Source organism: Sarcophilus harrisii, chromosome 1, assembly GCF_902635505.1.
Source record: "Sarcophilus harrisii chromosome 1, mSarHar1.11, whole genome shotgun sequence".
In the NCBI taxonomy this organism is placed as follows: domain Eukaryota; kingdom Metazoa; phylum Chordata; class Mammalia; order Dasyuromorphia; family Dasyuridae; genus Sarcophilus; species Sarcophilus harrisii.
Window position 1 is genome coordinate 447311441 of NC_045426.1, and position 27221 is coordinate 447338661.

At 36.2% G+C, this 27221-nt stretch overlaps 1 protein-coding gene across 1 annotated transcript in view; it reads left to right on the top strand.

Annotated features, from left to right (window-relative positions):
- The first annotated feature begins 5212 nt into the window (after positions 1-5212).
- SBSPON (somatomedin B and thrombospondin type 1 domain containing) overlaps positions 5213-27221 on the top strand; it is a 46764-nt gene continuing 24755 nt past the window's right edge. Inside the window, exons 1-2 of the mRNA XM_003759704.4 lie at positions 5213-5593; positions 21602-21796. Coding sequence (XP_003759752.3) covers positions 5332-5593; positions 21602-21796 — 457 coding nt within the window. The 5' untranslated portion in view covers positions 5213-5331. The remainder of the gene's footprint in view (positions 5594-21601; positions 21797-27221) is intronic.

Consider the following 27221-nt stretch of genomic DNA (forward strand, 5'->3'; position numbering starts at 1 on the left):
GACTTCCATCTCTCAAGATCTCTGTTTGGTCACTTTGCTTAGTGGAAGAAACACAAGGTGAAAGAGGAAATCAAGGCCTTGACATCCAGTTTGAGGCTTGTATAGGGAAGCACATGTTTTCACTTTCACATGTCTAGCAGCTGTTGCTTCTAGATCAGAAAGAACCCTCTAGGTAGAGCAGTGGATAGAGTACTGTAGAGGGCCAGAACTCTGGAGAAGTATACTTGAAACAAGGATACTTACAACAAGGTGTTAACTCAGTGAAATTGATGAGATAATGGTTCTCTAGTTTACATATATCTAGTATGATATAATGATATAATCACTCTAATTTGATATAATGATATAATCATTCTAAGTTGCATATATTCAGTATGCTGTAATGATTTAATTGTAATAGGGTATTTAAGGGCTGAGAGAACTGGGAACAGGTCAGTCAGTCAGAGTGAACAGACTGTGAAGGAGACAATTAAAGACTTTAGATTCTATTCCTGTCCATCCTCCTGGTAACTATCCTGCTGAGACCAAGATCCTTCTGGAGGACCTCCAGTAAACTAGCCTGAACATTACAGAGTACCAGCCCTGAAGTCAGGAGGACCCGAGTTCAAATCCAATCTCAGACACTTAACATTTCCTAGCTATGTGACCCTAGGCAGGTCACTTAATCCCAATTGCCTCCTCAGCAAAAACAAAAACCCTCAAAACAACAACAACAACAACAAACAAACAAACCCCCTTCCTTTCTTACTGGAATTTCAAGGGAAAGCTCTGCTTCAATGTGTTCCAATAATGAGAGTTCCTCAAAGGAGATCTAAAGTCATCCCTCCTTGATCCCTAAATCCCATCTAAAGACCTAATGTTCACAGGTAGCTTTTCTTAACTGATCCCAGTCTTCAACTCAGCCACAAATTATGGGAGCATGAGGACCAACAAATTGCTGCTGGTGGCATATGTCCTTTAGCAAGATTACAAACCCTGTGGTCCACCAGAATTGAGTCAATATACAAGCTCAGCCCTATTATCCTGTTACAACTGCATATATTTCTTTTGCTGTTAGGCATGGTTTATCTCTGTTTTCAATGTAATACAAAATTTAATATATAGCTTTAAAGCTGAAAGAGTTCTTAAAGATCTGATGCAGTGGTGTCTAAATCAAATAGAAATATATTCCTTATGCTGCATATTGACTGAGAACACCACAATTGTGCTTTTATTTATTTTGTTAATTTTTTTTTCAATTACATTTTAATCTGGTTTGGCAGCATTGGAAGTTTTGCGGCAAGAGACATAATGAATTTGGCACCTCTGATCTAGTCTAATTATTTTACAGATAAAGAAATTGAAGCCCAGGTAGGGAAAATCACTTGCCCAAGTTCATACAGTGAACAAATATCAAAGCTAATGCTCGAATCCAGCTCCACACTTCCATTAGCTAACTTCAATTCTGAGTTATCAAATGGGCTAATTATGAAAATTTACCTGGACAACCATAAAGTAGTATTCAAATGCAACAAATTATTGGATCAAGATTATGGTATTTGGAGTCACATCATTAGTGGCTCCTCTCTCCATGGTCTTGTTCTTTAAAGAAACAAATCTTTACAAGGAGTTTCTTTTATGGAGCAAGTCACACTCCCTTACTCAATTTTCTCTTCTTCAATTTTCTTGTCTTCAATTTGCTTCAAAACATAAAATACAAAGTGTCTAATTGTTATATTAAACTGCCTATACTGTTTCCAGCAAGGATGTGAACTCTATGATTTGAAATGTCAGTTGTCCTGCTGACTTTGCCTGTTCCTATAGAAACTGCTTTTTTTTGCTAGTGGCTACTAGGAGTGGTTTATCTTGATGTTTGCTATAAGAGTACAAGCTTTAACATGAGTTTAACATGAGTTCCACTGTTTCTTACCAAACTTTCTTTTATTTTATCTCTTTAAAATAGTGTTCATTTATTTTTGTCTAAAAATTTAAAATGTTTGAGAACATCCACATTTCAGATGTAAAGAAAGAGAATGGTTTTTCTTTCATTTGTTTCTGGGTCAATTTTGGATAGGACCATCTAAATAATTTACCTTCTGAGGATAAATATAGAAAATTTGGCCAGAGTAGTTCTCTCTCTCTCTCTCTCTCTCTCTCTCTCTCTCTCTCTCTCTCTCTCTCTCTGTCTCTCTCTATCTCTGTCTGTGTCTCTCTGTCTCTGTCTCTCTTTGTCTGTCTGTCTCTGTCTCTCTCTCTCTCTGTCTCTGTCTCTCTTTGTCTCTGTGTGTGTGTGTGTGTGTGTGTGTTGAGGGGAGGTGTTTTTCTCTTAGTTTATGTGGTGGTGAAATGGTATGCATATTTCAGTCTATTGAAGTAAATCTACTAAAACCTTTAGCTCATCTTTTCCCACTTGACTTTATCACTTCTTTGACACAGTTTTCATGAAATAAATTCACTAGTGTTGCGTCTTCCTTTGGAATTTTTCCAGATTCCAAGGTGTACTGCAGTGCAAGGAACCTTTTGGAACGTGTGGAGGAAAAAGTGCATTTGTCTTTGTCATCATACAGTCTCTAACATAAAAAATGGCTCATGAATTCAGCATCATATGGTGTTATTAAAGTTCTTATTTGGGAGTATATTATGTAAATGAGAAACAATAATTATTTTTTTTGAAGTTTTCATATGAATCATATACACCATGGGAGAAATTTACCTAAAGTTTTAAAAAAGATAAAATTATTAGAGTAGATAGAAATAAAGCATTTAATAAGTGCTTATTATATGCCAGACTGTGCTATCCCTGAAAATACAAATATAAACAAAAAGATACTTCCTGATCTCAAGAAGCTGACATTCTTATGTGGGAAGACAATATATAAAAGCAAGCAGAAAAGGGATTGGAACAAAGTGGAGAAATATAGTCAGAGCTGAAATGGATTACAAGTGAGCATGGCTAAAGTGGATACTTCCTCAAAGGAGATTGCAGAGGAGGAATTCTTCAGTTGGAGAAAGAGACTACAAGGGTGGACAAGAAAGAGTTATTTGAGGGGTGGGGGTGTCAAGGACAGAAACAGATTTGGAGCTGGATTAAAGTAATTTATCCTGGAAACTTCATTGTTCAGTCACCCAAAGAAATAAATCCCCCTGAATCACAGGATTCAGGGCTATAAGAGAGTTTAGAGGCCATCAAGTAAAATGAGCTTCCTCCACCCCATTTTTACAACAGATGAAGAAACGAAGACACAGAGATATTATATGATTTTCTCAGAGTATATAATCTTTTGCTACTCCAATAGTAAATCCCTGAGGCAAAATTTGAATCTATCTTCTGACTTTGAGGCCAGTACCATGCAGATTTTTCAGTCCATTGATTTCAAAGGGAATTCTGCTTGGATGAAAGGTACAGAATCAATCTGCAAACTAGAGATTTATGGATGAAGAAATCATGTGTCTGAAATTTTCTGGGACAGTTCTGATTTCAATAAATGAAAGCATGCTTTGAAGGTTTTGTAAAAACCTTATCTTTCTATAATATCTATGTTCTTATAAGATATGAATATCATATATCAAGTTATGTGCCTAATTTTAGATCTGATAGTCTAACTGCTATATTCTTAGGGTATAATACAATTTATCAGTAGAAGAATATTTCCATGACGCACTCTACTCACCTTCACCTGCTGACATTCCTCAATGCCCAGCTAATATGGACACCCACTGTACCACTTCAATTATCTTATTTGTTTGGAAAGAATTATTCATGTCATCATATATTTCCATATTTTCCCATATACCTTCTTAAAGGAGAAATGATATATTTCATTTCATTTTTGTATCCCCTGTACCAAGACAGAGCTTGACATATAATAGGTACTTAATAATAAGTACTTATTTGATTGGATTGGAATGGAGGAGAGAGAAGTCACTTAATTTACAATGTGAAGAATTCATTACATTTTATTTTGGTGCATTTTATTGATGCTTTCCTTTAGAAATAAGAAAGCGCTACTGCAAAAAAAAAAAAAAAAAAAAAAAAAAAAAAAAAAAAAGGCTTCTCTTGAAGAAATTAATTGGGTAGTAGCATCTCTACAACCAGAAACTTTGTGGATTCAGTTGTACACAAGAACCCATATAGTCAGTTTATTGAAAGAAGTTAAACCGAATGGAATCTTGCACAATTTCGGGTCTAGTATCTTTTTTGGTCAGCATGAGAAGGAGCTGGGAAATACGTTCTATGCATGTATATTTGAATTGTTGTGGGAGAGAAAGTTCATCTAAAAACACTAAATCTATTCAAATTATTTTTAAAAGTTTCATTAGATATGGAAAATCTACTTGGAAATCAACTTCAGATACAAAGAGGAACTTACTTTTTTCTCTTTTATTCACCCACTCATTGAATCACAGTCATTCATTCCGGTTTCTGCTATCAAATTTTGCTCCAATGTCTGAAGGAAGTTCCACACCCCATTCCACCTATCCACACCCCTAGCTCACACACCTTGCTCTGGCTTCCAACCCTCGGTACAACCTTCCTAAAGTGACTGTCTGAGCAGATCTTGTGCTCCAGAGGATTCGTGAATTTAGCTCCCAGCTATAGGGAATTCGTGAATGGGGGCGGGCTGGGAACCTCCGGTTTTCATAACTGGTAGCGGTAATTCCTGATACTTCCCCGCATCCGGGTCCCCATTAATCCTGGACATTCAGAGCTGGTTTTAACAACTTTGAATAGATCCTTGCTAAAGACGCCAGAGTCTACAGGTGCTTGTGGACCGCCACTACTGGCCTGGACTCCACTAGGGAAGTGCTCTCCCGGCTCTTTCTCCGATCCTTTCTCAGATCCATTCTCCTCCCCGAGCTGGGATTTTCTTATCTTCGGGTTAGTGCACTCCCTACCCTGAGGGGCAGCCCAAATTGAGAATAGAGAAGGGCGGAAGGAGAACACCGAGGAAAGCGGCTTTCTGGCCCCTTCCTTGCTAAGGGGAGTAAAGTAAGGAAGAGAGGGAGATGAAAGGCCGGTTGTTGCCCCATAGGGGCGAGACCCTGGGAAAAGGGCGAAATTGGCGTCCCTCTTCCTAACCCGGGAAGCGCTCCGGCGGAGTCCCCCCCCCCCCCCCTCCCGTCTGTTGTCTAAATGCAAGAGGCTCAGGCTGTGAGGTCTCCAGAAAGCCAAGGGCAGCGGCAGATGGGGAGGGACTGCGTCCGAGAAGGGCGGGGGCTGGCAGGAGGGGCGCGCCTTGCCTCTCTGGCGGTTTGGGGGCCGCCTCCTCCACCCTCATCGCAGAGGAGCCCGCTCACTCTCCCAGGGGACCAAGTCAAGTCACCGTCGCTGTCTCTTTTGGCACCGTTACCATGGCTGTTTCCTTCTGGCGGGGAGAAGCCTTCGCGATGCAGACCCTTCCGAGTGCCCTTTGGATGGCACTTTGGGGGTTAGCGCGCCTTTGGGCCGGGGCCCAAGCGGGCTGTTCAGAAGTGGGGCGGTGCTGCCCTGGGCGGGACCCCACCTGCTTCGGCCGGGGCTGGAGGCTGGACAGGGTTTATGGGACGTGCTATTGTGACCAAGCGTGTCGGCTCACTGGGGACTGCTGCTTCGACTACTCCAGGGCGTGCCCAGGTAGGGAGGTGGGCGAAATATGGACAGGAGTGTGATGCGACTGAACAGGGCAGCCCGCACCCCGGGAGTGTTAGTCTTCCCGCTCTCCCCAAGGTGGGCATGGTGTGTCCCCATTTGACCCTTTCAAGGCTAGCCATCTCGCAGCTCTGCCCTAAGTTCTGCAGAGCTGCCAGCGCTGGGGCCCTTCTCCTTAGAGGCCAAAAGAATTCTCGGATGTGACTCAGGTTCAGATGAGAGCTCGGGCAGTGCTTCTTGGAGAAATTCCATGCAACCATTTGGGGAGAAGTTAGTGACCACCTGGTGGGGCAGTAGTCCAGTAGAACTTTCTGGGGTCATGGTTTGGAGGGCTTGGGGCCGGAGAACAGTGGAGGGAGGAACCATAGGAGAGGTGGTAAGGATTAAAAAAAAAAAATCCTGCCTACATAGGACTACCTGGTTTGCTTTTATAGGTGTAGCATCATTCTCCTAAAGATTTTCTTTCTTCAAATATTCCCAGTAGGTATCTGCCTGAGAAATACGGAGGGTGGGAAATTCTCTTTTCAATCGGAATAGATTAAGAGCTGGAAGGAATCTTAAAAGTCACCTATTGCTTAGACTATACTAGAGTCAGCATGGTGAGGGGGAAAGGATGCTAGAAGGGAGTTATGAGATACAGGCAGGCATTCAGAATGAAACAGTTCTTCCGCTAACATTTTACTGTGATATCATGGGCAAATTATTTTTTGAGTCTCAGTTTCCTTAACCTAAAAAAAGGACAAAATACTTTCAAGACCTATCTCTCAGGAGCTATTTAAATATAACATAATTCATAGCAATAGCCAGTTTGTTATACTCTAAGTGGTCATATTTAAAATAGCTTTCCATCCTATTCCCGTTGAACTAAAAAAGTAATATAATTGATGACACTTTCCTCTGAAAATGAGGAGTTGAACTAGACCTTTGAGGTTCCTTCCAGCTCTAGTCCTATGGTTCTATAAATCATTAACCTGCAATGAGCCACACCACTTTTCTGGGTTGTACTGGCCTAGTACACACCTCACAATGCAATGCAGGAATGTAGATTGTTTGGAGGAGATGAGGCATGGTTTCTCACTGTCTTACTTTCCCCCTTTCCCTTCCCCCCAAGCAGGCAAGAATCAGGCTGAACATCTACCTCATTTCATTAAGTAATTCACTGAACATATCTACTACATGCAAAGAAGTATTCTAACTAGGTTTTAGGTGGTTATATGATAGGCTGTAGGCTCCACTCTCAAAGGTTTTATGGTCAAATAGGGAACCATACACGAATATCATCACACAAGAAAGAAAGGTAAAAGCAAAGGAGAGATCTAGTCAAAGTGCTCTAAGAAATTTGAATCCTGAAAGACTTCCTGGAGGAGGTATTTTGAGGTATATTCTTAAAGGAAAAAAAGAATTTCAACACACAGAAGAGTAATATTTCCAGAAATGCAGAATAGCCCCAAAAAGGGAGAATAGGAAGGGAACAGAAAAAAATCTCAGAGAGGGGCTTAAAACAGTTAACGTTGTTAAACTTTATACACACACACACACACACACACACACACACACATATTTATGTATATATATGAAACTCAAAAGTTTCATATATAATCCCATTTCCTATTTTTTGTTTGTATATTGGAAACATTCATGTACATTGATGTTTAAAATCTAATTGAAAATAATAATAATAAGTACTAGGCAATGTGATGATAAGCACTTGACAAATATGTCATTTGATTTTCACAGCAACCCTGAGAGGTAGGTGCAATTATTACCCCTATTTTATAGTTGAGGAAACTGAGTCAAACATGCTGGGCCCTGTGAGAAGTGCTTTACAAATATCATCTCATTTGACCCTCACAGCAACCTTGTGTGAGGAACATCATTTCAGAGTTAAGAAAAGTGAATCAAACTGAGGTTAAGAGACTTCTCCATCATCACAGAATTAGTAATTGTCTGAGACCACATTTGAACTCCGGTCTTCCTGATGTCAGACCCAGGGCTCTCTTCACAACACAATGTAACTGCCTCTGATAAGTGATCTTCTTGCTCAAAATGCAGATTGCAAGAGTAAAGTTATAAATGGCAAGGGAAAAAAATGACATTCTTTCTGGTTTACTATTTTGGAAATTAATGGTTCTCTGAAAAGTGTCAATAGGAGTAGAAGTAAACATTGTTGTGATATGATTCCCTGATGTATATTTTACCAATTCCTACACTTGACTCATCTTTCAGATTTCCCCATTTCTGTTGAGTACGTCATGATTCTTCCAGTCATCCAGATTCGAAACCTTGGAATTATCTTTGATTCTTTCCTTCTCTTCCCTTTTCATATCCAATCAATTGTCAAGTCTTATCAGTTCTACCTCCATACTATCTCTTGGGTCTATTCTATTTACTTATATGCTTATTGTATTAATTCAGTCACTTTGCATTAGGATTGTTGCAATGAACTACAATTTGATTCCTCCTGGTTTTAGGTTCTTCTCACTCTAATGGATCTACCACACAACTGTCAAATTAATATTCCTCAGGTATAGGTAAGACTAGGTCATCCCCTTGCTCAAGAAGTTTCAAGGGTTCTCTTTTGCTTCTACAATAAAATTAAATCTCTTCACCTTGATATTTAAAACTATCCCTCCTTCCATTATGTTTCCATTCATCTTTCCAGATATATTTCATATTATTCCTCTTTCACATACTCCGTTTTCCAGTTGTCAGTGATCTCTTTGCTGAATTCAATAATCCAGATCTTATTTCTGTATCTTTACACAAGCTGACCCCAATGTTCAGAACTACATTTTAGCCATTATCTCTTAGAATTCTTAGCTCATTTCATGGCTCATAGGATCATAAATTAGAATTAGGAAAAAGTTTAGATTCTACTTTGTCCAACTTCTTCATTAAACAGATGAGGAATTGAGGCAAATAAAGATTGACTTGCCCAGCATCCCATAGCTAAAAAATGTTGGAGGTAGAATGTCAATCCCTGATTTCTGGTTCCTATACCCCAAACCCTACCTACCCCAGCTAGTCCAAATGCCACTTCCTGTATAAGGGATTTTCTGAACCAACAGGTTCAAGTTGTTTTTAATGCTCCTAATGATTTAAGATTATCCTGTATTTATTGATATACATCTTGTCTCTTGCCTCCTCCTAATCCCTCCCCAAGCAGAATGTAAATTCATTCAGGACTTGCTTGTTTTTATTTTTGTTTTTGTTTTTGTTTTGTATCTAGTGGCCACCACAGTGCCTAGCAAATAGTAGATATTTAATGTTTGTTGAAGTGAATGGTTTTGATGGAGCTTGACCCATATTCAACTATTTCTCCTTAGTCAGCTATTTTACCCGTTTCCTTCTTGGAAGTATAATTAGATAGTGGCTATCTCGGGCAAATTCCTGAATCTGTGAATTTTGCAGATTCAAAATCTAAGGAAACCATTCAATTAAATAACATCAATAATCAGAGAAGAAAAAGTAACCTCAAAAATCTCATGATTGTAGTTTGAGATTTTGCCATACAAATTCAAAAGATCAGCTTTTTTTTCAAAGTTCTATGGGCAAAAAAAAGTTCTATGGGCAATTAATTCATTTTAAGATTAATGAACAAAATAATGTATATTTGCTTTAGTTATTTTCATAACTCAGGGAAATAGAGAAGAAAGCTATGTTCATGAAAGGGAGTTTGAAGTTCTACAATGGGAGTTATACTCTTCTCTATTTCCTTTTTCACCAACCTAAAACTGACCCCTAAGGAAATCTGCCTTTCTTTCAGCTGGATGTTTGCAAGTTTTCCTTTCCTTAATTCAACAATGAAAAATTCAGGGTTAAAAGGTTTACTAAAGAATTAATGAAACTAACTGGAAAAAAAAAGTAATGTGAAAAAGTATTGAACTATGGTATGTTAAAGGCATAATCTTTGATTTAACCCATCCAATTCTATCTTGCTAGAATTAAAGGAAAGAAGATTTAATTGACAGCTGAAACTGAGGGGAGCAGAAGTGTGATTACCTTGTAGAGAGGGTCATGGTTAGGCTGAAGAGAGAAGATATGAGAAAGTCTTTGAAAATGAGGCTTTTAGAGTTCAATTCAATTCACCTAACATTAATATTTGTGTAGGGCTATGTTTGGTGTTAGGGATACAAAGAAAAAAAAACCCAGAACGGTCCACTGGGCAAAAATAACATTCACATAGATATTTTAATGCGAAATATATGGTGTAAATTAATTTTTGGTGGAAAGAACACAGACAACTAGTGGGATAGGTCTTGGTGGGAGGTAGACATTCCAAGAAGTAGAGGTGAAGAGGGAGAGAACTTAGTTAAGGAAGCTGTTTTTGGCTTGCTAAAGAGAAATTCTTTTCAAGAATCTAGTTACAGAACTCCCACCGTCTCCATATGGTTAACATATAATCCTCATTTTAAGTCTAGGAAGGTGGAAAAGTTAGAACAAAGCAAACTCACAATTCCCAATTTCAGTGTAGAACTTTGAGATAAGTAGTAAAGGAGATGACCCTGCCATCTGGAAGTACTCAAATAAACTCAAGTTCTTAGAGAAAAAATTCCTAACAACTCTATGCAGGAGAAAATTCTTATTAGTGGTGATTAAGAGGAAACCAAGCCAGAAAAGGGATATGTATTTTCTAGGATTTTTGTTTTAAGCATATCCAGAATCCCTAAACATTCTCTCTTAATATTTTCAAGTGTTTCAGAAAGCTTTGTTGACTTGAAGAGAAAAAGAAAAGAAAGTAGATTTTAGAAGACTTTAAAATAATTTTTCTCAAACTTGACAGTTATTGACAAATATGAACATTTCCAAATAAAAAAAGAACCAAAAAAGAATTGCTAATGTACTATACACAGCTTGGGTTTTTGAAAGTATACTTCAACTTTAACATGGTTGTACCATCACTTCCCTTCTTGTCTGTTTCCCCTTCTGAGAAAACAGACATTTAGGAAGATTTCTTATCAGCATGTTCTTTGGACACACAGATAAAAGACTCACTATGGTTTTTTTCTGATGATGGTCATCAGGAAGATGGTAACTGCAGAGAACTGATTTGTCCACATTGATTTATATTTTTCATTATAGCTTTAGACAGTATACATAAGTAATATTGTATAGTATGCTACAGAACACCTGGATAGAAAGGAAATAGATGAGGAGTTTGGGAAATGGATCAGAAGCCTGGAAAAGAAGGATGCTATATTAATGATAGGGGACTCCCCTTATCTGTACATCTGGAGGTCTCTATCTGCCAAAAGCACAGTTAATGATTTCTTAACTCATCTTAATGATCATTTATCCATCAAAAGAGTTAGAAAAAGAAATAGCTATTTTGCCTTGATTTCATCTATGAGGAAATGGTTGCTGAAGTGGAAATGACAAGAGCTTGGGGGTAGTGAATGGGAAGTGGCCATTCTATCTTAGAATTTATAAAACAGAAGAAGAGGAAATTTGAGCGAAGTTTGATATCCACCTTACATGTTTGGACAGCAATCATCAGAACTTTTAGAGAAAGGATAGTTAGATCCCATGGATTAAAACTATAGAAATAATAAGCCCAAGAGGGATGGGTTAGAGGTTTCAAGAATCAAATTGTGAAGATACAAAGAACAATTCTGATGTGGAGGAAAGGGGAAACTGATGTAAAAACATTGAAGATGAACAATTTAGAATTATAAAGATCATATAGAAAAAACCCATAGGGAATGGAAAATGAAGACAAAAGGGTGGCATAGTGTCAGGAACTTTAAAGAGGAGGAACTGCTGTTGTTGAGTTGTGATCAACTCTTCATGACCTATTTGGAGTTTTCTTGGCAAAGAAACTAGAGTGACTTGCCATTTTCTTCTCCAGTTCATTTTATAGATCAGGAAACTGAGGCCAATAGGGTAGGTCTTAGTACTAATTGAGGTGAATTTGAACTCAGGACTTCCTTACTCCTGATCTGGAATTCTATTCACTGTATCACTTAGCAACCCCAAGAGATCCCCTAGAAAAGGTAAGTTCAAAAAAGAGACATATTTATTTATTGGTATATTGGGGACAAGGGAAGATTAAAAAATTATAGGACAGCATGCAAATTGGGGGTAGATTAGATAATGAATGATGGGTAGTGGAAAGAAAGTTGAGCTATTTCTGCTCCTTTTGCATCTATTTTTACTGTTAAGAAGAATAATCTTTGGATTGGGAAGGACAGAGCAACAACAACAACAAAATGGCTAGTAAAGAGTTGAAATTCAAGATAGTAAAAGCACCTATCTTCTCTTGATGGTTTGTCAACAGGGAAGCACATCACATCGCAAGAACTAGTGGGTATGGTTCTTGAGTAATGATATTTGAACAGTTATGAATAATGGGGGAAAGACTGCAGGACTGGTAAAAGATAAAGGTTGTACCAATTTTTAAAAAGAAAAGAATGAAACCATTGAGATTTAGACCAGTGGGCTTCACTTTTGATTTCTTGTAAAATTCTGGCATATGATAAATGACTATCTAGGAAAAGGAAGCTAGCATCATAAAAAATAGCATCACTTCAGCAAGAACAGGTGAGGGAGACTGACTTCATTTTCTTTGTGGACATTGTAATTGTCATGATAAAGTTGTTGATGTAGATATAATTTATATAGATTTTAATAAGGAATTTGAAGATGTTTCTCACATTGATGAGATTCGAGAAGTCATAAAGGTGGGGGAGTTGTCTGGAAAGAATTCACAAACTTAGATCATTTTCCAGGCAAGGGGGAAAAAAAGCTTTATTATGATACCATAAGGTGAGCAAAGTTACCAAGCAGAATTTACAATTTATAAGGGGAAAGATGGAATCTTTTATAATAAAGGATTCAAGCAAAGTATCTTGGAGTTTGCATCTATAGTTTGGTCTCCTGATTGTATATAGTAAATGTGGGCTTTAGTTCTAGATAACTCTATTTGTACAAGGTGATCCTGTCAATGTTTAATCCTTGTGGTTAAAATAGAGGCCAGGATTTCTTAAACTTTTTGTCTGAGAAATTTTTATGTAATCCTGGGTATATAGATGTATAAAATAGGCATCCAAATTGAGCATTTATTGATAATAAATCATAATTTCACAACTCTCATTCAGTTATGAGATTGCATATGGGATCATGAATCACAGTTTAAGAAGCTGGGAGTTAGAATATAGTTGGATGAATTTTGATATGATTGGATAGTTGGACCCAATCATTAATTCCCACTGTCAGTTTAGACAGATCTTTAGAGTAGAACAACTCAAGTATTTTTTACCTAGTCTTGTGTTGTTAATTTTTTTTATTAATAACTTGGAAGAAGGTAGCATGTATTTACAGAATTTGCATGACACAAAATTAAGAGCAACAGTTAACTCCTGAATTAGATGAGAAAAGATCTCCAAAGACTTCAATAGGAATATAATATAATAATAATGACAATTATTATTATAACAGTAATAATAATAATAGACAATCTAAGGCCTTCAAGACATTTAATCTAGAGAAATAGAAGAGGCAGGGTTAGAAATCAGATTGTCTGATAAACACTTGGTATTTTTAGTGGATGGAAATCACAATGTAAATCAACAGTGGGAGAGCTCAGCCCCAACCAGTAATGCTACTGAAAATCATCTTGGTTAAGCCTCTTCTTAAGTATTATATTCAGTTTGGGGAGGTATATTCGAGGGATGACATTGAGAACCTAGAGCATTTACAGAGGAATAATAAAGTCCCCGAGATCATATACTATCAGGATTGAATGAAAGTGAGAAGAAAATGAGGAGTATTAGCTTCAGGTGGAAAAGGAATTAGATTTGTTCATCCTCCAGGGCAGAGGGGAGCAAAAGGTTGAAAGCTACAAAGGGGCATATTTAATTGTTAATTCAATTCAATCAGCATTTATTAAGCATTTACTATGTACCAGGCTACCAAAAACTAGGCTTAGGGATAAAAAAAATGAAAACAATTTTGTTTTATAGGGCAGCTGGATGGAGTGCCAGTTCAGGAGTCAGAAAGACTTATCTTGCTGAGTTTAAATCTGGCCTCAGACATTTATTAGCTGTGTGACTCTGGGAAAGTCAAACCTGTTTGCCTCAGTTTCCTCATCCATAAAAATGAGCTGGAGTAAGAAATGGCAAACCACTCCAGCATCTTTGCCAAGAAAACTCCAATTGGGTTGGAGGGTATGTGGGAAAACTGGGACACTAATACATTGTTGGTGGAGTTGTAAACTGATTCAACCATTCTGGAGAGCAATTTGGAACTATGCCCTAAGGACTATAAAACTGTGCATATCTTTTGAGCCAGCAGTGTTTCTACTGGGCATGTATCCCAAAGAGATCATTAAGAAGGGAAAGGGATCCATCCACATGTGCAAAAATGTTTGTGGCAGCCCTTTTTATAGTGGCAAAAAACTGGAAACTGATGCCCATCAGTTGGAGTATGGCTGAATAAGTTTTAGTATTTGAATGTTATGGAATATTATAAGAAATGATAAGCAGGATGATTTTAGAGAGACCCGGAGAGACTTATGTGAACTGATGCTAAGTGAATGAGCAGAATCAGGAGATTATTGTACATGGCAACAAGAAGATTATGTGATGCTCAGTTCTGATGACATGGCTCTTTTCAACAATGAGATGATTCAGGCCAGTTCCAATGGTTTTGTGAAGGAGAGAGACATCTGCACCCAGAGAGAGGACTGTGGGAACTCAATGTGAATTACAACCTAGAATTTTCAATCTTTTTGTTGTTCTTTGCTTGCATTTTGTTGTCTTTCTCATTTTATTTTCCTTTCTGATCTCATTTTTCTTGTGCAGAATGATCATTGTGGAAATATGCATAGAAGAATTGTACATGTTTAACATATATTGTATTATTTACATCTGGGGAGGGGATGGGACAAGAGAGGGAAAAATTTGGAATACAAGATTTTACAAGGGTGAATGTTAAAAATTATCCATTTTTATGTTTTGAAAATTAAAAGCTTTAATAAAAAAAAGAAAACTTCATTTGGGGTCATGAAGAGCTGTACACTTCTAAATAACAATCCCTATCTTCAAAGAGCTTATTTCTTCTGGGGGAGGAAATATTACCAAAGATAAGTAAATATAAAATACATGTAAAGTGAACATAAGGTAATTTGGGGGGCTTGATAGAGAGAACAACTGGGGAAATTAGGAAAGGTCTTAAATAGGGGAAACTAGAGTTGATCATTGAAAGAAACTAGGGTTTCTAGAGGTAGAGGTGAGGATAGAGGTCATCCAGGCATGAGGGATAAATGGCATAGGTGCAGGACATGAAGAGGGGAAATGAATTACCTTGTATGGAGAACATCATATGAGATCATTGGACTTGTATGTAGAGTACCTGGAGATAACAGGAGGGATAGAGTGGGGAGGAAGAATAATGGAAATATGGCTGGAAAGATAGTTTGGAGCCACAGTGTGAAAGATTTTAAATGCTAAATGTATTTTTTTACAGAAGTCTCAATGTGCTACCTATGTGGAAGATGTATTGAAGGGGTGAGGTCAGGAAAAAATATTGAGTAGAATTAGGAAGGTGTTGCAATAATCTAAGTGAAAGATCATGTATTTCTAAACAATGGTGATGGCCATGTGAGTGGAGAGAAATTTTGGACATCCAATTTACAAGGTTGAATGCAAGGGAAAACTTCCTAACAAGGTATAAACGCTCCCAAAGGCAGAATGGCTCCCTTTCAGGAAAGACCTTTAAGGAAAGGATGTATAACTATTTATAGAGCACTTAGTAGGGGGAGTTCTGTTCTAGGAGTTCTGAATGCTTCCCACTCTGAGATTGGGGAATTTATGAGTCTGGATCTACTCAGTTAGGTAGTCTGCAATCAGGAAAACCCGAGTTCAATTTTGAATACTTGGTAGCTCTATCTAGCCTTTATCTGCTTTAATTTGTTCAATGGTAAACCAGGGATATAATAGCACCTCTGTCCCAGAGTCCTGAGGACCAGATGAGAGAAGATTTGTAAAGTGCTTAGCACAGTAACTAGCACTTAGTAAGTGCTCAAGAAATATTTATTTCCTTCCTTTCCTTCCTATGATCTAGCCAAGGAGAAAAGAAACAGGGATAAGTCTGATCTGGGAGAATCAATCCAAAAGTCCTGGTTTTACTGAAGGGGAAATTGAGCCTTTGAGAGAGTGAAGTGTCTTATTCAAGGTCTTGTAGCTAATAAATGGCAGAATCAAGATGGTGACTCAGTCTTATCATACAAGAGCCAAGCTCCCTGGCTTTGGGGTTTGTTTTGTTTTTGTTTTTTCTTTTCCTACTTGATCTTTTCTCAAACAGGTGTTTCTGCCTTCCTCAAACATATGGACAGGGCTGTGTGTGTGTGTGTGTGTGTGTGTGCGCGAGCGTGCGTGCACCGCATGTTTGTGCACTGCTAGTTGAGATTTTTATTTTCATTTTCAACTTTGGAGCATTTAAAAAAATCAACCTCTCCTACAAAATAACTTGTCTTTATTTCTGAAAACTCTATCTTAAAAAAAATTCCACAAATATTTTTTATTTGAATTTGCAGTTTTTGAGAATACTATCAGTCAGTCTTTGGTATTATAGACCAGAAGAGAGACTTGCTCTGAACCCAACTGGCACCTTCATGTTTGGGCTTTTAAGTGAATTCGACATTTATACAATAATTCATAATGTCAACTTATAATTTTTCTTAGTCATTCTGCACAATAAGTCTTGGTGGTAACTCATCATTATTATTTATAGCCTAACTTATTTAGACAATAGAACCAAAGTTAAGGAAGTCAACGGGGAAGGTAAGGCTTATTTTGTAGGCTATGTGACCACACATTTCTGAATGCAGAACACAATGACATGGATTCTCCTATTTCAGGTCCAACAAGGTACTATCTAAAGAAAAGGCAGAAAATTGTTCATTTGCTCCTGATCATAGTTGGGAGAGACAGAAGAATAAAATAATAATAGATCATATTTTTTTAGTATTGTATTTTACTTTCCTCACAACAAGCCTGTGAGGTGTGGCAAGTCTGAGATCTATATAGTCTGAAGGACCATCATTGATTCTGAGAATCATTCAGAATATCAGAAAGTTTTGAACTCGGGATGCTTTGATTTGAGGGTTTTTCCCTGTTGCAGATAGAGCTGACTTGAAAACAACTGGGGCAGAAAAAAGTAATTATTTAGTCTAGTTCTTAGCAATATTTGCTTTTAATAGGAATTTAATAAATGTTTTATCTTTTTACATGTTTTTGTCTAAGTAGATCCTTTATTATCTGCTGATAGGGCTTTTCTTATATCTTCCTAACTCTTCTTTCCTTTGGTACTTTCCTTCCTATATTATCTCTGATAAATTAGAAAAGCCTTGAGGGCAGCTAGATGGCACAATGGTTAGGGCACCAGTTCTGAAGTCAGGAGGACCCGAGTTCAAATGTGCCTCAGAAATTTAATACTTCCTAGTTGTGTGACCCTGGGCAAGTCACAACCCCAGTTGCCTAACACATACACACATACACACACACACACAAATTAGTTTAAAAAAAGAAAGGAAGTAAGAAAGAAGAAAGAAAGGAAGGAAGGAAGAAAAGAAGGAAGGAAGGAAGGAAGAAGAAAAAAAAAAGAAAAAGAGTCTTGGATTTGGAGTCAAAGGATTTGATTTCAAATTCCAACTCTGCTACCACCTTTGCTCTTCAGTAAGTCTTAACCTAGGTCTTGTTTTCTATCTGTAAAGTGAAGCATTGGACTAGATTATTTCTTCAATAGGTAGCTTTCAACCTTAAATCAATCCAATAAACTTTACTCTCCCTAGTCTTTACAATTTTTTTTTTTAAATGCTGAATGATTAAAGTTCATTTATCATTAAAATCCTTCATACTCTTAAAGGGCACTAAATCCTCTTTATTTTTTTTGAGGTCAAATCCATAGGTGAACAGCAACTTCATTTCTTCTTTTATTTTTTCCTCAGTTTCCCTCAAGGCTCAAAAGAGGTACCATGCCCTTCCTGAAATTTTATCTGCTTCCTTCTACTGGAAGAGATTGATCTCATTTCAGGCTTGTCATAGAACTTTGGATCTCTACTTGTTATTATTGAACATATTTTGTCTTCTGTCCTAATTTTCCCCCTTCTCTCTCTCTCTCTCTCTCTCTCTCTCTCTCTCTCTCTCTCTCTCTCTATCCGTTTTATTTCACTGGAAAACTGTTAAGTTCCTTGTGGGCCAGGACCATTCTCATTTGCTTGTTTTATTCCTATTGCTGAACATAATACCTTGCACCAAGTTACCACTTAATAGATATTGACTGAAATGAATTTTTATAAAAACTGGTGTTTTTTTTTCAATATTTGTTTAATCTATAATCCCTGACTCTCAACAAAGTAACCTAAATTCCTAGGATAGCCCAAAGGGATCAAATTTTAACTGAGTTTTCAGAAACTTTGAGATTGTAGTTAACTTGTAGAGATGACTATTCAGAATATTATAGAACAGCAGAATGTTTTGTCAGGTTTCATTTGTAACTAGTGAAAAAAATGGATACTAAGAATGCTGAATTTTAAGAAAACTTTTGGAGAAATTTGTGGAGATGTGAGTTAAATCAAATGGAATAAGCATCAGAGGAAAAGAGCATTGAACAGTAATGCATCAGTTTTAAAATGAGATTGTTGTCATGCGGGTGTAATTATGTATGATCCTTATTTAATATTCAGTGTAGCTAAAATTTCTATTCTTTCTCTCTAGCTTCTCCCCCAAAACTAGTCCTTATTTGGCAAAAACAAATTACAGTTAAAATAATAAAAAACATAAAAATAAATCAAGAATAAATTATTTTATTTTATTATATGCAGAAAGGGAACAAACATTGTATACAAATCTTTCAACTTGATGTTTACCTTTTTATTTGTAACTATTTTCAGATGAATATATTTAACTTGTATCTCCCTTAAATCTCCCAAATACTGTATTTCAAAGTCCTTAAACTCTTTGATGGGTCTTTTAAAGTCGTGGATTTTAAACAAAACAGGAAGCCTCATTCTGCCAAGCTCAAATCTGAACCAATAGTAATAATGATAGAAAACACTAACTTGCAGCTTAGATTGCTTTTTCATTCAGGGACTTTAAATAGCTTTGAAACAATCAGATGAAATAAACTAAAATTTAAATATGAGCCAAAATTTTTGAAGGAGTTTAGGCTCTTAAATATACTCAAAAAGCCATTCTCATTTTCATTTTATCGAGGAACTTATCCCATGTGCATTTGTAATAAAAGCGGTAGGCTGAGGGAAAAGAAAAAGAATGGTGAAGATCTAGAGAATTTTTAAACTTTGAAAGATTTAAGCTGGAGAATAAAGTGAGAGAAGATGAAGCTGAATATGTTCCTCAGGGTGCCAGTGATAAGTAAAAGGAGTGATGGTTTTCATGTTGAGGACTCCCAAGTAGATGCAACAAGAAAATGGAAGAACTGAAATTCTTGATTCTGGAAAATATGGTGAAAAGGAAGAGTTGTATAGTGAAGTCTTTGAAGTAGGTGTTCATTTTCTTTCTGCCAGGGCCAAGTAGCTGTTATCTGTTCACAAAGTTCAGGTTGGCCTCCCTCCCAGAACATTTGTCTACTTTCTAGGTTATCAGGAAAATGAAGTGTTCCTTGAAAGTACCAGAAGGTGAGAGGTCATTTGGTGTAAGGGAAGAGATAAATAGTAATAGTTAGTGATTCCATGCTCCAAAGTAGTTCTTTACCAAGGATCTTCCTAAATATCCCATCATATAGACACTCATTCCTCAGATATAGTAATTCATATAGATGAAAGTAATAGCTTTCGAAGTATAAGATAGGAGAGGCTTGGCTAGACTGCAGTTTACATGAAATAAGAATGAACGCTGCAGATTTAGTAATGGCATGACATTAAAAAAAATAATAGCAATCTTTGCTTTGCAAATCTTAAAACACGGTTTGAATGATAGTGACCATTATTGCTGTTGTCATCATCATTGTCATTATTATTGTCCTTTATCTCATTCCAAATCCTGAAGGAATTAAATCTAAAAACTAATGGGACCTCTTACTTTTACTTCTATCTCAAATTGCCTTGGAAACGAGAAGATTGATGACTAAATGATGAAATTGAGTATAGGTATCAAATGATGAATTTGAAGAGAACAATTGGCACCAAATGCTGGGGTTTGCCATCAAATGTTGGGATTTGATCATGTGACAAAATCAGTGTTTTTTGTTTGTTTGTTTGTTTGTTTTGTTTTTTTGGCAAAAGAGAAATTTGGCAAATTATTTATGAGAAGCTACAGATAAAAGAAAAGGTAAAATAGACACCAGGAGTAGTAAATATGAAATAGATTTGGGAGAGCATAAAGGTGTTTTTTTTTTTTTTTTTTTTTAAATTAATGATGGAAAAAACAAGTTTCCTAGTAGAACTCACAATTAACCAGGAGAAAGGGAATACATCATGAGATGGGAGAAGCCCATTGACTGGCAGGAATCCTAAAAGAGTTAGCTAGCTGTAACAAGGAGAACCATAAGACACAGGGAAGGGATGAGTGGAAAGATACCATGGGGCATGGGGGAGGGGTGAGGAAAAAAAAAAACACCATCCCAAGGGGTTTCAAATCCAAAGGGGCTTCAAAAAAGATGGCCATGGACAGATTTACAGGGGAAATTTAACTTCTGGGCATTTGATACCTGGTCAGATATAGTAAAGTGAGGTTAGCCAAGATCTCTACTGAGATTAGGACTGTAAAATTGAATTGATCCCTTTCAAAGCCCTTCCTAATCTTATCAGTACTTCAGGCTTTCTCTGTCAACCCCAAGTAGCAATCCTAGACCTCCTCCAAAAGTTTTATCTTATCTTCAGCAGACTAAATCCACAGACATTTCTAAAAGTCAAGGTTATAGTCTGAGATTCTTGTTGTGTATGAAGAAAGCTCTGGATTAATTAGGAAGGCATGGGTACATGTTTGGGCTATGCCAATAACTTTGTGATCTCACTGACTCTCAGTTTTCTTATCTAAAATGAGGGAGTCATACTAAATGATCTCTAAGGTTTTTTTTTTCAGTTCCATGTCGTTTTAGTGATGGGAATTTTGGACAGCTTGTGGACTGAATCAGCTTTTTCTCAGGAATTATTAAAAATAGCCCATCTAATTCCTATTGTCAATCATGATGAGAACTCAAGTTTTCCCAGACTGTCTTGATTAGCATATTTGAGACAGCCTTGATGGAAACTCAATTTTCTCAGACTGTCTTTAAAATAATCTCAACATCTCAATTTACATCCTTGTTACTCCTAAATTCCATCTTTATTTCCCCCTCTTCCCCTGAGACCTTAAAAATTTGTCTCCTGAAAGAAAATTGCTCAAATAACCTATGATTCTGCCTTGCTTAGTTCTGGTTAGTTTGAACCCATGTGCTATTCACATATTTCTGTGATGGATGCTATGTCATGGTTGCTCCCTGTTACAAACCGAATCTAATATTCTTTTGCAATTAGGCTCTCCCAAATCTATTTTATATATCTACTTCATATTACTACTTTTGGTACCTTTATTATCACTTCATTACTTCTCAGTGATAGGTACTGAATATTCTGGAGTGGCTCTACTCTTGGATAGGTTTTCTTCAATTTACTTGATACATATTAAGGTGGGACCTTTTCTAGGACCCCAAAGGATCCCAAAATCCATTTTGGGGTTTTGAGAAAAGGGCTTCTGAAGGTTCATCATCTGTCATTAATGGAAAGAGCAGGTTTACCAAGTTGGTGCATTGGGATATTCTGATATTTAGTATGTATTGCAATATTAGACAACCATAGCTCCTAAAAGTAGTTGTAGAGGGAAGATAAATTGAAACAATCTGAAGATTTGTATGTTACCTTTTCAGTTGGATATCAGTTAAAAACAAATTTAGATACTGTTGGACTTTAAATCCTACATTACAAAAGATGGGGTGTAAGCATGATCCATTGGAGAAGTTCTCCACTGTAAATATTATATCATTTTACTTTTTTAGCTCGCCCATGCATTGTGGGAGAATGGAGTTCCTGGAGCAGTTGTGTAGATCAATGTAAACCTGCAACACGTGTGCGGAGACGTTATGTGCATCAGGAACCTCAGAATGGTGGGGAGTCTTGCCCACACCTTGAAGAGAAAGCTGGCTGTCTGGAATACACAACTTCCCATGGACAGGATTGTGGGCATTCATATGGTATTTCTGTTTGTCATTGTTGTCTTCCTATAATAGTACTCTTTATTATTTCATATAAAAATGGTTATTTATTGTTGTCAGAAAAAGGGAAAACCCTCCTGGGTGAGATAGGGAAATGGGGAGGAGAAAGGAGGAAATGGGGTGTTGACATTTACATATGGGAGGCATTCTAAAAATGTGCTTCTAAGAATTCCATAGGTTTTACCAGACTGGTCCATGATAACAACCCCCATGCTTAAGGAATGATAGACTAGTCAGTGTCTTCCTCCCCACCAATTTCTCTCACATAGTCTATTAGACATATTTCTTCAAGTCTTCTGACCCATTTGTGCAGAATAAGAGAAAATCGATCATACTACATACAGTGATGCAATGATGCCCCCAAATGGCTTGTGCTGTTATCATAAGCTATAGTGTTTAAGACTAATTTTGATGACAAAGTACATAGCACAAAGTATGGCAATTTTTCATATGAGGAAACAGGCTGACTCTGCATCTCACTTTGTAATAAAAATAAATGTAGCACATAATAAACATTTATAAAGTGTCTAATATGTTTCAGGCACCATGATACATTTTCATAGGAATATTTTCCCCATTTTGAAAATACAGACATAAGGAAAATTTTCCTTTAAATGGTATGAAAACACTATAAATAACAAAGCCTTATTTTAATTATAAGGGTTGCAATACCAAGTTCATAATTACATAGAATATATTCTTAGCAATCTGAAAGATAGTTGGCTGGAAAAAAGGAGAGAATTCAAAACTGAGGGTTCAGAATTAGTGAATTCTTGCACAGTGTCTCTTTTGAAAAAGGGAAGGGATAAATGGGCTTTTAGGAAATATCAGTTTATTCCTTTAAAGCATATTTTTCATTCTCCGAATTAAAAAAAAAGCCAGTCCCACCCAGCCTTTGGCTGCTACAATGAACTGGACAATTAAAGCTTTTGTTTGTAAATTCTTTAATAAGAACCCACAGTATGGTCCTGTGATATAACACATTACTACTGTTATGGCTTTCTTTACCACTGGGCACAGGAAAAGCATAGAAATTCTAGATTTAGTGCTGGCAATATATTTAGAGATAATAGAATCTCATCGAATCTCATCACCTCATTTTATAGTGGAATAAACTGATATCCAGAGAAATACAGTGTTTAAAATGAAATTAATTCTTTCTCCCATCTTTTCTCCCTTCTACCTTGCTTAATATTATAGAGGGCGATACCTTCCTCCTAGTCCCTTGATATCCAACCTAAATGTTATCCCTCCTTTATGATTTTCTTGGGATACAGCCCCAGTAGTGGCACTACTGTGTCAAAAGGTATACACAATTTTATAGCCCTTTGGACATCCACATTGCTCTCCAGAATGGTTGGATCATTTTACAACTCTACCAATGATGCATTAATGTCCCAATTTTCCCACATCCCTTCCAACATTTATCATTATCTTTTCCTGTCATCTTAGCCAACCTGGAAGGTATGAAATGGTATCTCAGCGTTGTTTAATTTGCATTTCTCTCTCTATATCTAAGTCAGTAGTGATTTAAAGAATTTTTTTCATATGTCTACAGATGGCTTTAATTTTGTCATCTGAAAATTGTCCATTCATATCCTTTGACCATTTATCAACTGGGAAGTGACTTGTATTCTTATAAATTTGATGTAGTTCTTTATATATTTTAGAAATGAGACCTTTATCAGGAATACTGGTTGTAAATATTTTTCCCACAGCTTTGTACATCCCTTTTAATCTTGTTTCTGTTGGTTTTGTTTGTACAAAAACAGGTTAGATTGAAGGCATCTGAATGATGAGAAGGAGAAAGGGAGAAGAGAGAATTATCAATGAAAGGCCTCAATATTTTTTTTATCAGTAAAATAAGAGTCAATATTCTCAGCTCAGAAGCTAGGGTGGTTAAATAAATAGATCATGGGAAGAAATTGAGGAACTGGGAGGTTCGAGTTTCAGTAATTGAAGAGAAGTATCTTGGAAATCTGTAAACAAGAGCTTCCAGGATATCAGTGCTCTTTCATTCCTTACCTAGGAGGAACAAAGGACATCAATTTGGTACTTAACTTCTGCAGTTTTGTTGCTTCTAGGACTAGTCAGTCAACAATCATTTCAATAAGGAATTATTATGTTTAAAGTACTGTGTTCATTGCTGAGGATAAAAAAAAAGGGGGGCAAAAACAGTGCTCTCAAAGAGCTTATCTCTTTATGGACGAGGAAATATCTAGGTAGATACAAAATATGCACAAATTAGGTAGACAGCAGTTTAGATTATTAGTTCCTATCCCTTTTATTATGGTTAGGATATTATTAAGAATTATGATACTTTAGGATGTTTTGATTTCTTGACCTTCCTCTAATCTTCAGAGTTCTTTATTCACATCAACAAACACATACTTTTGCTTTTAAATTTTGCTTTAAGAATCTTAAAAACTTTAATGATACTCCTTAAGATATTGGAAGTACTTAGAAATACCCAACTGGGGCAGAACCTCAGTAACAATCATTGTATCTAAGGTCTCTAGTAGAACAGCTAGATCGATTCTGGATCTGTAGTAAGAATAATGAATCCATCAAAGTAGTCACATTGAAATTTGTTCTATTTAATTGTATTAAAATATGCTCATCGATCTCAATCCAATGAAAATATGTCATAGAAACCACTTCAGGGGATAAATTATTCCCACTAATCAGGAACTTGTTTTATTAGTTGGATATATCAATAATCCAATCAGAAAGAATGTACTATTTATTATTTGCCTGGCAGTGTAATAAGCAAAAAATAGCAAAAATAGTCCCTTCTCTGAAGAAGCTCCTTTTCTAATGCAGGAGACAAAATGTAGATAACTAGGTATATATATACATGTGTAAGACATATGCAGAATTGATAGAAGATCATTTGGAGAAGTTTCTTGACTTTAGTATGACATGGAAAGACTTAATAGACTAGTGACCTGAAAGGGGCTTTTGACATCATCTAATCCGATGCCTTTTTCATGAATAAAAAAAATAAAGTTCTGAGAAGTCACATGTTCAGAGCTTAAACTTAAGGTCATATAGCTAATAAATTAGGGGAGACAGTTTGAACTCAAATTTTTTTATTTGCATGTCTCATTTTCCCACCCACTGTGCATTGAAACTTCCAAGATTCATAGATTTTAGAGTTGGATGGAATTTTAGAAATCTCCTAACCTAACCATCTCATTTTGCAGATGAGGTAATTAAATCCACCAAAGGTAAAGTGATTTGCTTGATTTTGTGAAGTCAGTTAATGACAGAACCGGCACTAGAACCCAGATTTTCGGACTTCCTGTCTAATGTTGATTTCCTTAGCTCTTATAGTTTGCTAATTCCCTCAGGTTGCATGCAAAGGACTTACTTTTTTTGAAGAACTCATTCCTCTTCTCCTTTTCCCCTGCCTCATATTGTTACCACAAGTTAATGATTCACAGTCCTGATAAATTCAACTGGGGCAGAAAAAGAACCCCACCCTGACACTGTACCACACACAACTTTCTTCTCTCTTCTTCCTGCATACCTCCTTGCTTGTCACATTCCAGAACACTTTAAGTTCATATTTCTTAAAGATATCTCTGTTAGCATCCATCATTTATACTAAAACAGTAATAATGGATTCCAATATTGGAGAACTTCAGTTTAAATAAGATTAAGATTAGAACAGTTGGAGCAAGTACAAATGAAAAATGGGTGGATATCTCTACCAAAGTTCTTGGTATTTTCCCTTTCTATTGTATGTTGTGCTTTATAAACTTCAAGTTACCAGGTGGATATTAACTTTTATATTTCCATTTGTTTTCTGTTTCCATATTATTTTTGTAGACCATTTATGAATAATTAGCTTTTGTGCTCAAAGAGCACCAAACACTTCAAAATAAATTTATTTTACTGTAATTTTGTAAGCGAAATATATATTACATAATATTTTAACAATTGTAGTTTTTTTTACAAAATAAAACGTAATAATATTGTTGCATATCCCTCAAAAAAGAAATTATTCAACAAATAATTAAATATATTATCTATGAATGCTAATGGTCACTAGCACAGAGAAATATGGAATAGTAGAAAAGGATTTCTAAAATAAAATCATAAGCTTATTTGTTGTTTTTTAAGTAAAATAGGATAAACTATAACAATTATAATCAATGTGGAACTGTCTACCTCTGGGAAGCCTGGCTTCCACAAAATCACAGGAATTAAAACTTTGGAGAAATCTTAGTGATTTTTAATCTGGTTATGTTGGACTTGGGGGTAAGGAAATAATCAAGCTGGTAAGTCATAGCTACCTAGTTTCCAAATTTTACAATTATACTTAGGTGATAAACAATGATAATGAATCAAAGGAGTGGAGGCTCTAGAGCTAAAAAATTTTTTTAGGGATCATTTAACCTTATCCCCTCATTTTTCAGAGGCAGAAATTGATATCTATAGAGGTGAAATATGTTACTCAAGTCACAAAAGTGACTGAGTAGAGTCAAGTTTTATATCTAGTTTTCTTTCCATTATACTATGATAAGTTATTAGATGTACATTTTATAGTCTCAGATCCTGTAACCTTCTCTAGTGAAAGTTTTTTATTTCCCTTTTTATTTTCTTACATATTATATATTATAGGAGGATGGATATTTCCTTACATATTATATATTATAGCAGGATGGATAGAAAGTACTTATATATTACATCTATAGCAGGATGGATAGATAGGACTTGAATTTGGATAGCCTGCCCCCTTTCTGTGAATGGCTACCATGTCCTCCTGAGCTGAATCTAACTAATCTAAGTGATTCTTGCTTCTAAACTGCTGAGTAAGAGCAATTTATTTAAAGATTCGAGTAAGAGCAATTTATTTAAAGATCTGATTTTTAGAAGGCATTGTACTTTTAAAAAATATCAAAATAAATCTAGGTAACATGGAAAAATTCATGGGCCACTTGTAATTTTTATGTTTTTTTCCTCAAAAGTATTTCATTTTTTAAAATTTATTTTTATTTTTTATTTAATAGCCTTTTATTTACATGTTATATGTATGGGTAACTTTACAGCATTAACAATTGCCAAACCTCTTGTTTCAATTTTTCACCTCTTTATTTCATTTTTCCAAATGCATATTTGTAAGATTTTGTGTTCCAAATTTTTTCTCTTTCCCTCTCTTCCCTCCCCGCCCAAGAAGGCAATAATATGATATAGCTTTTATATGTTGGTCACTTTTAATATGATGCATGTTTTTAGTAGTTGATTATTCCCCTCCTTCTCCATTTAAGCTAATAAAAACATGATCATTGTAGTAACTAGAAATGGAGAAATAATTATGAAACAAAATTCTGTAGGTGTGCTTGTTATTGGAGGCCACATCTCAAATGAAAGAAGAAGGAATGTCAGTGTAGAGCAG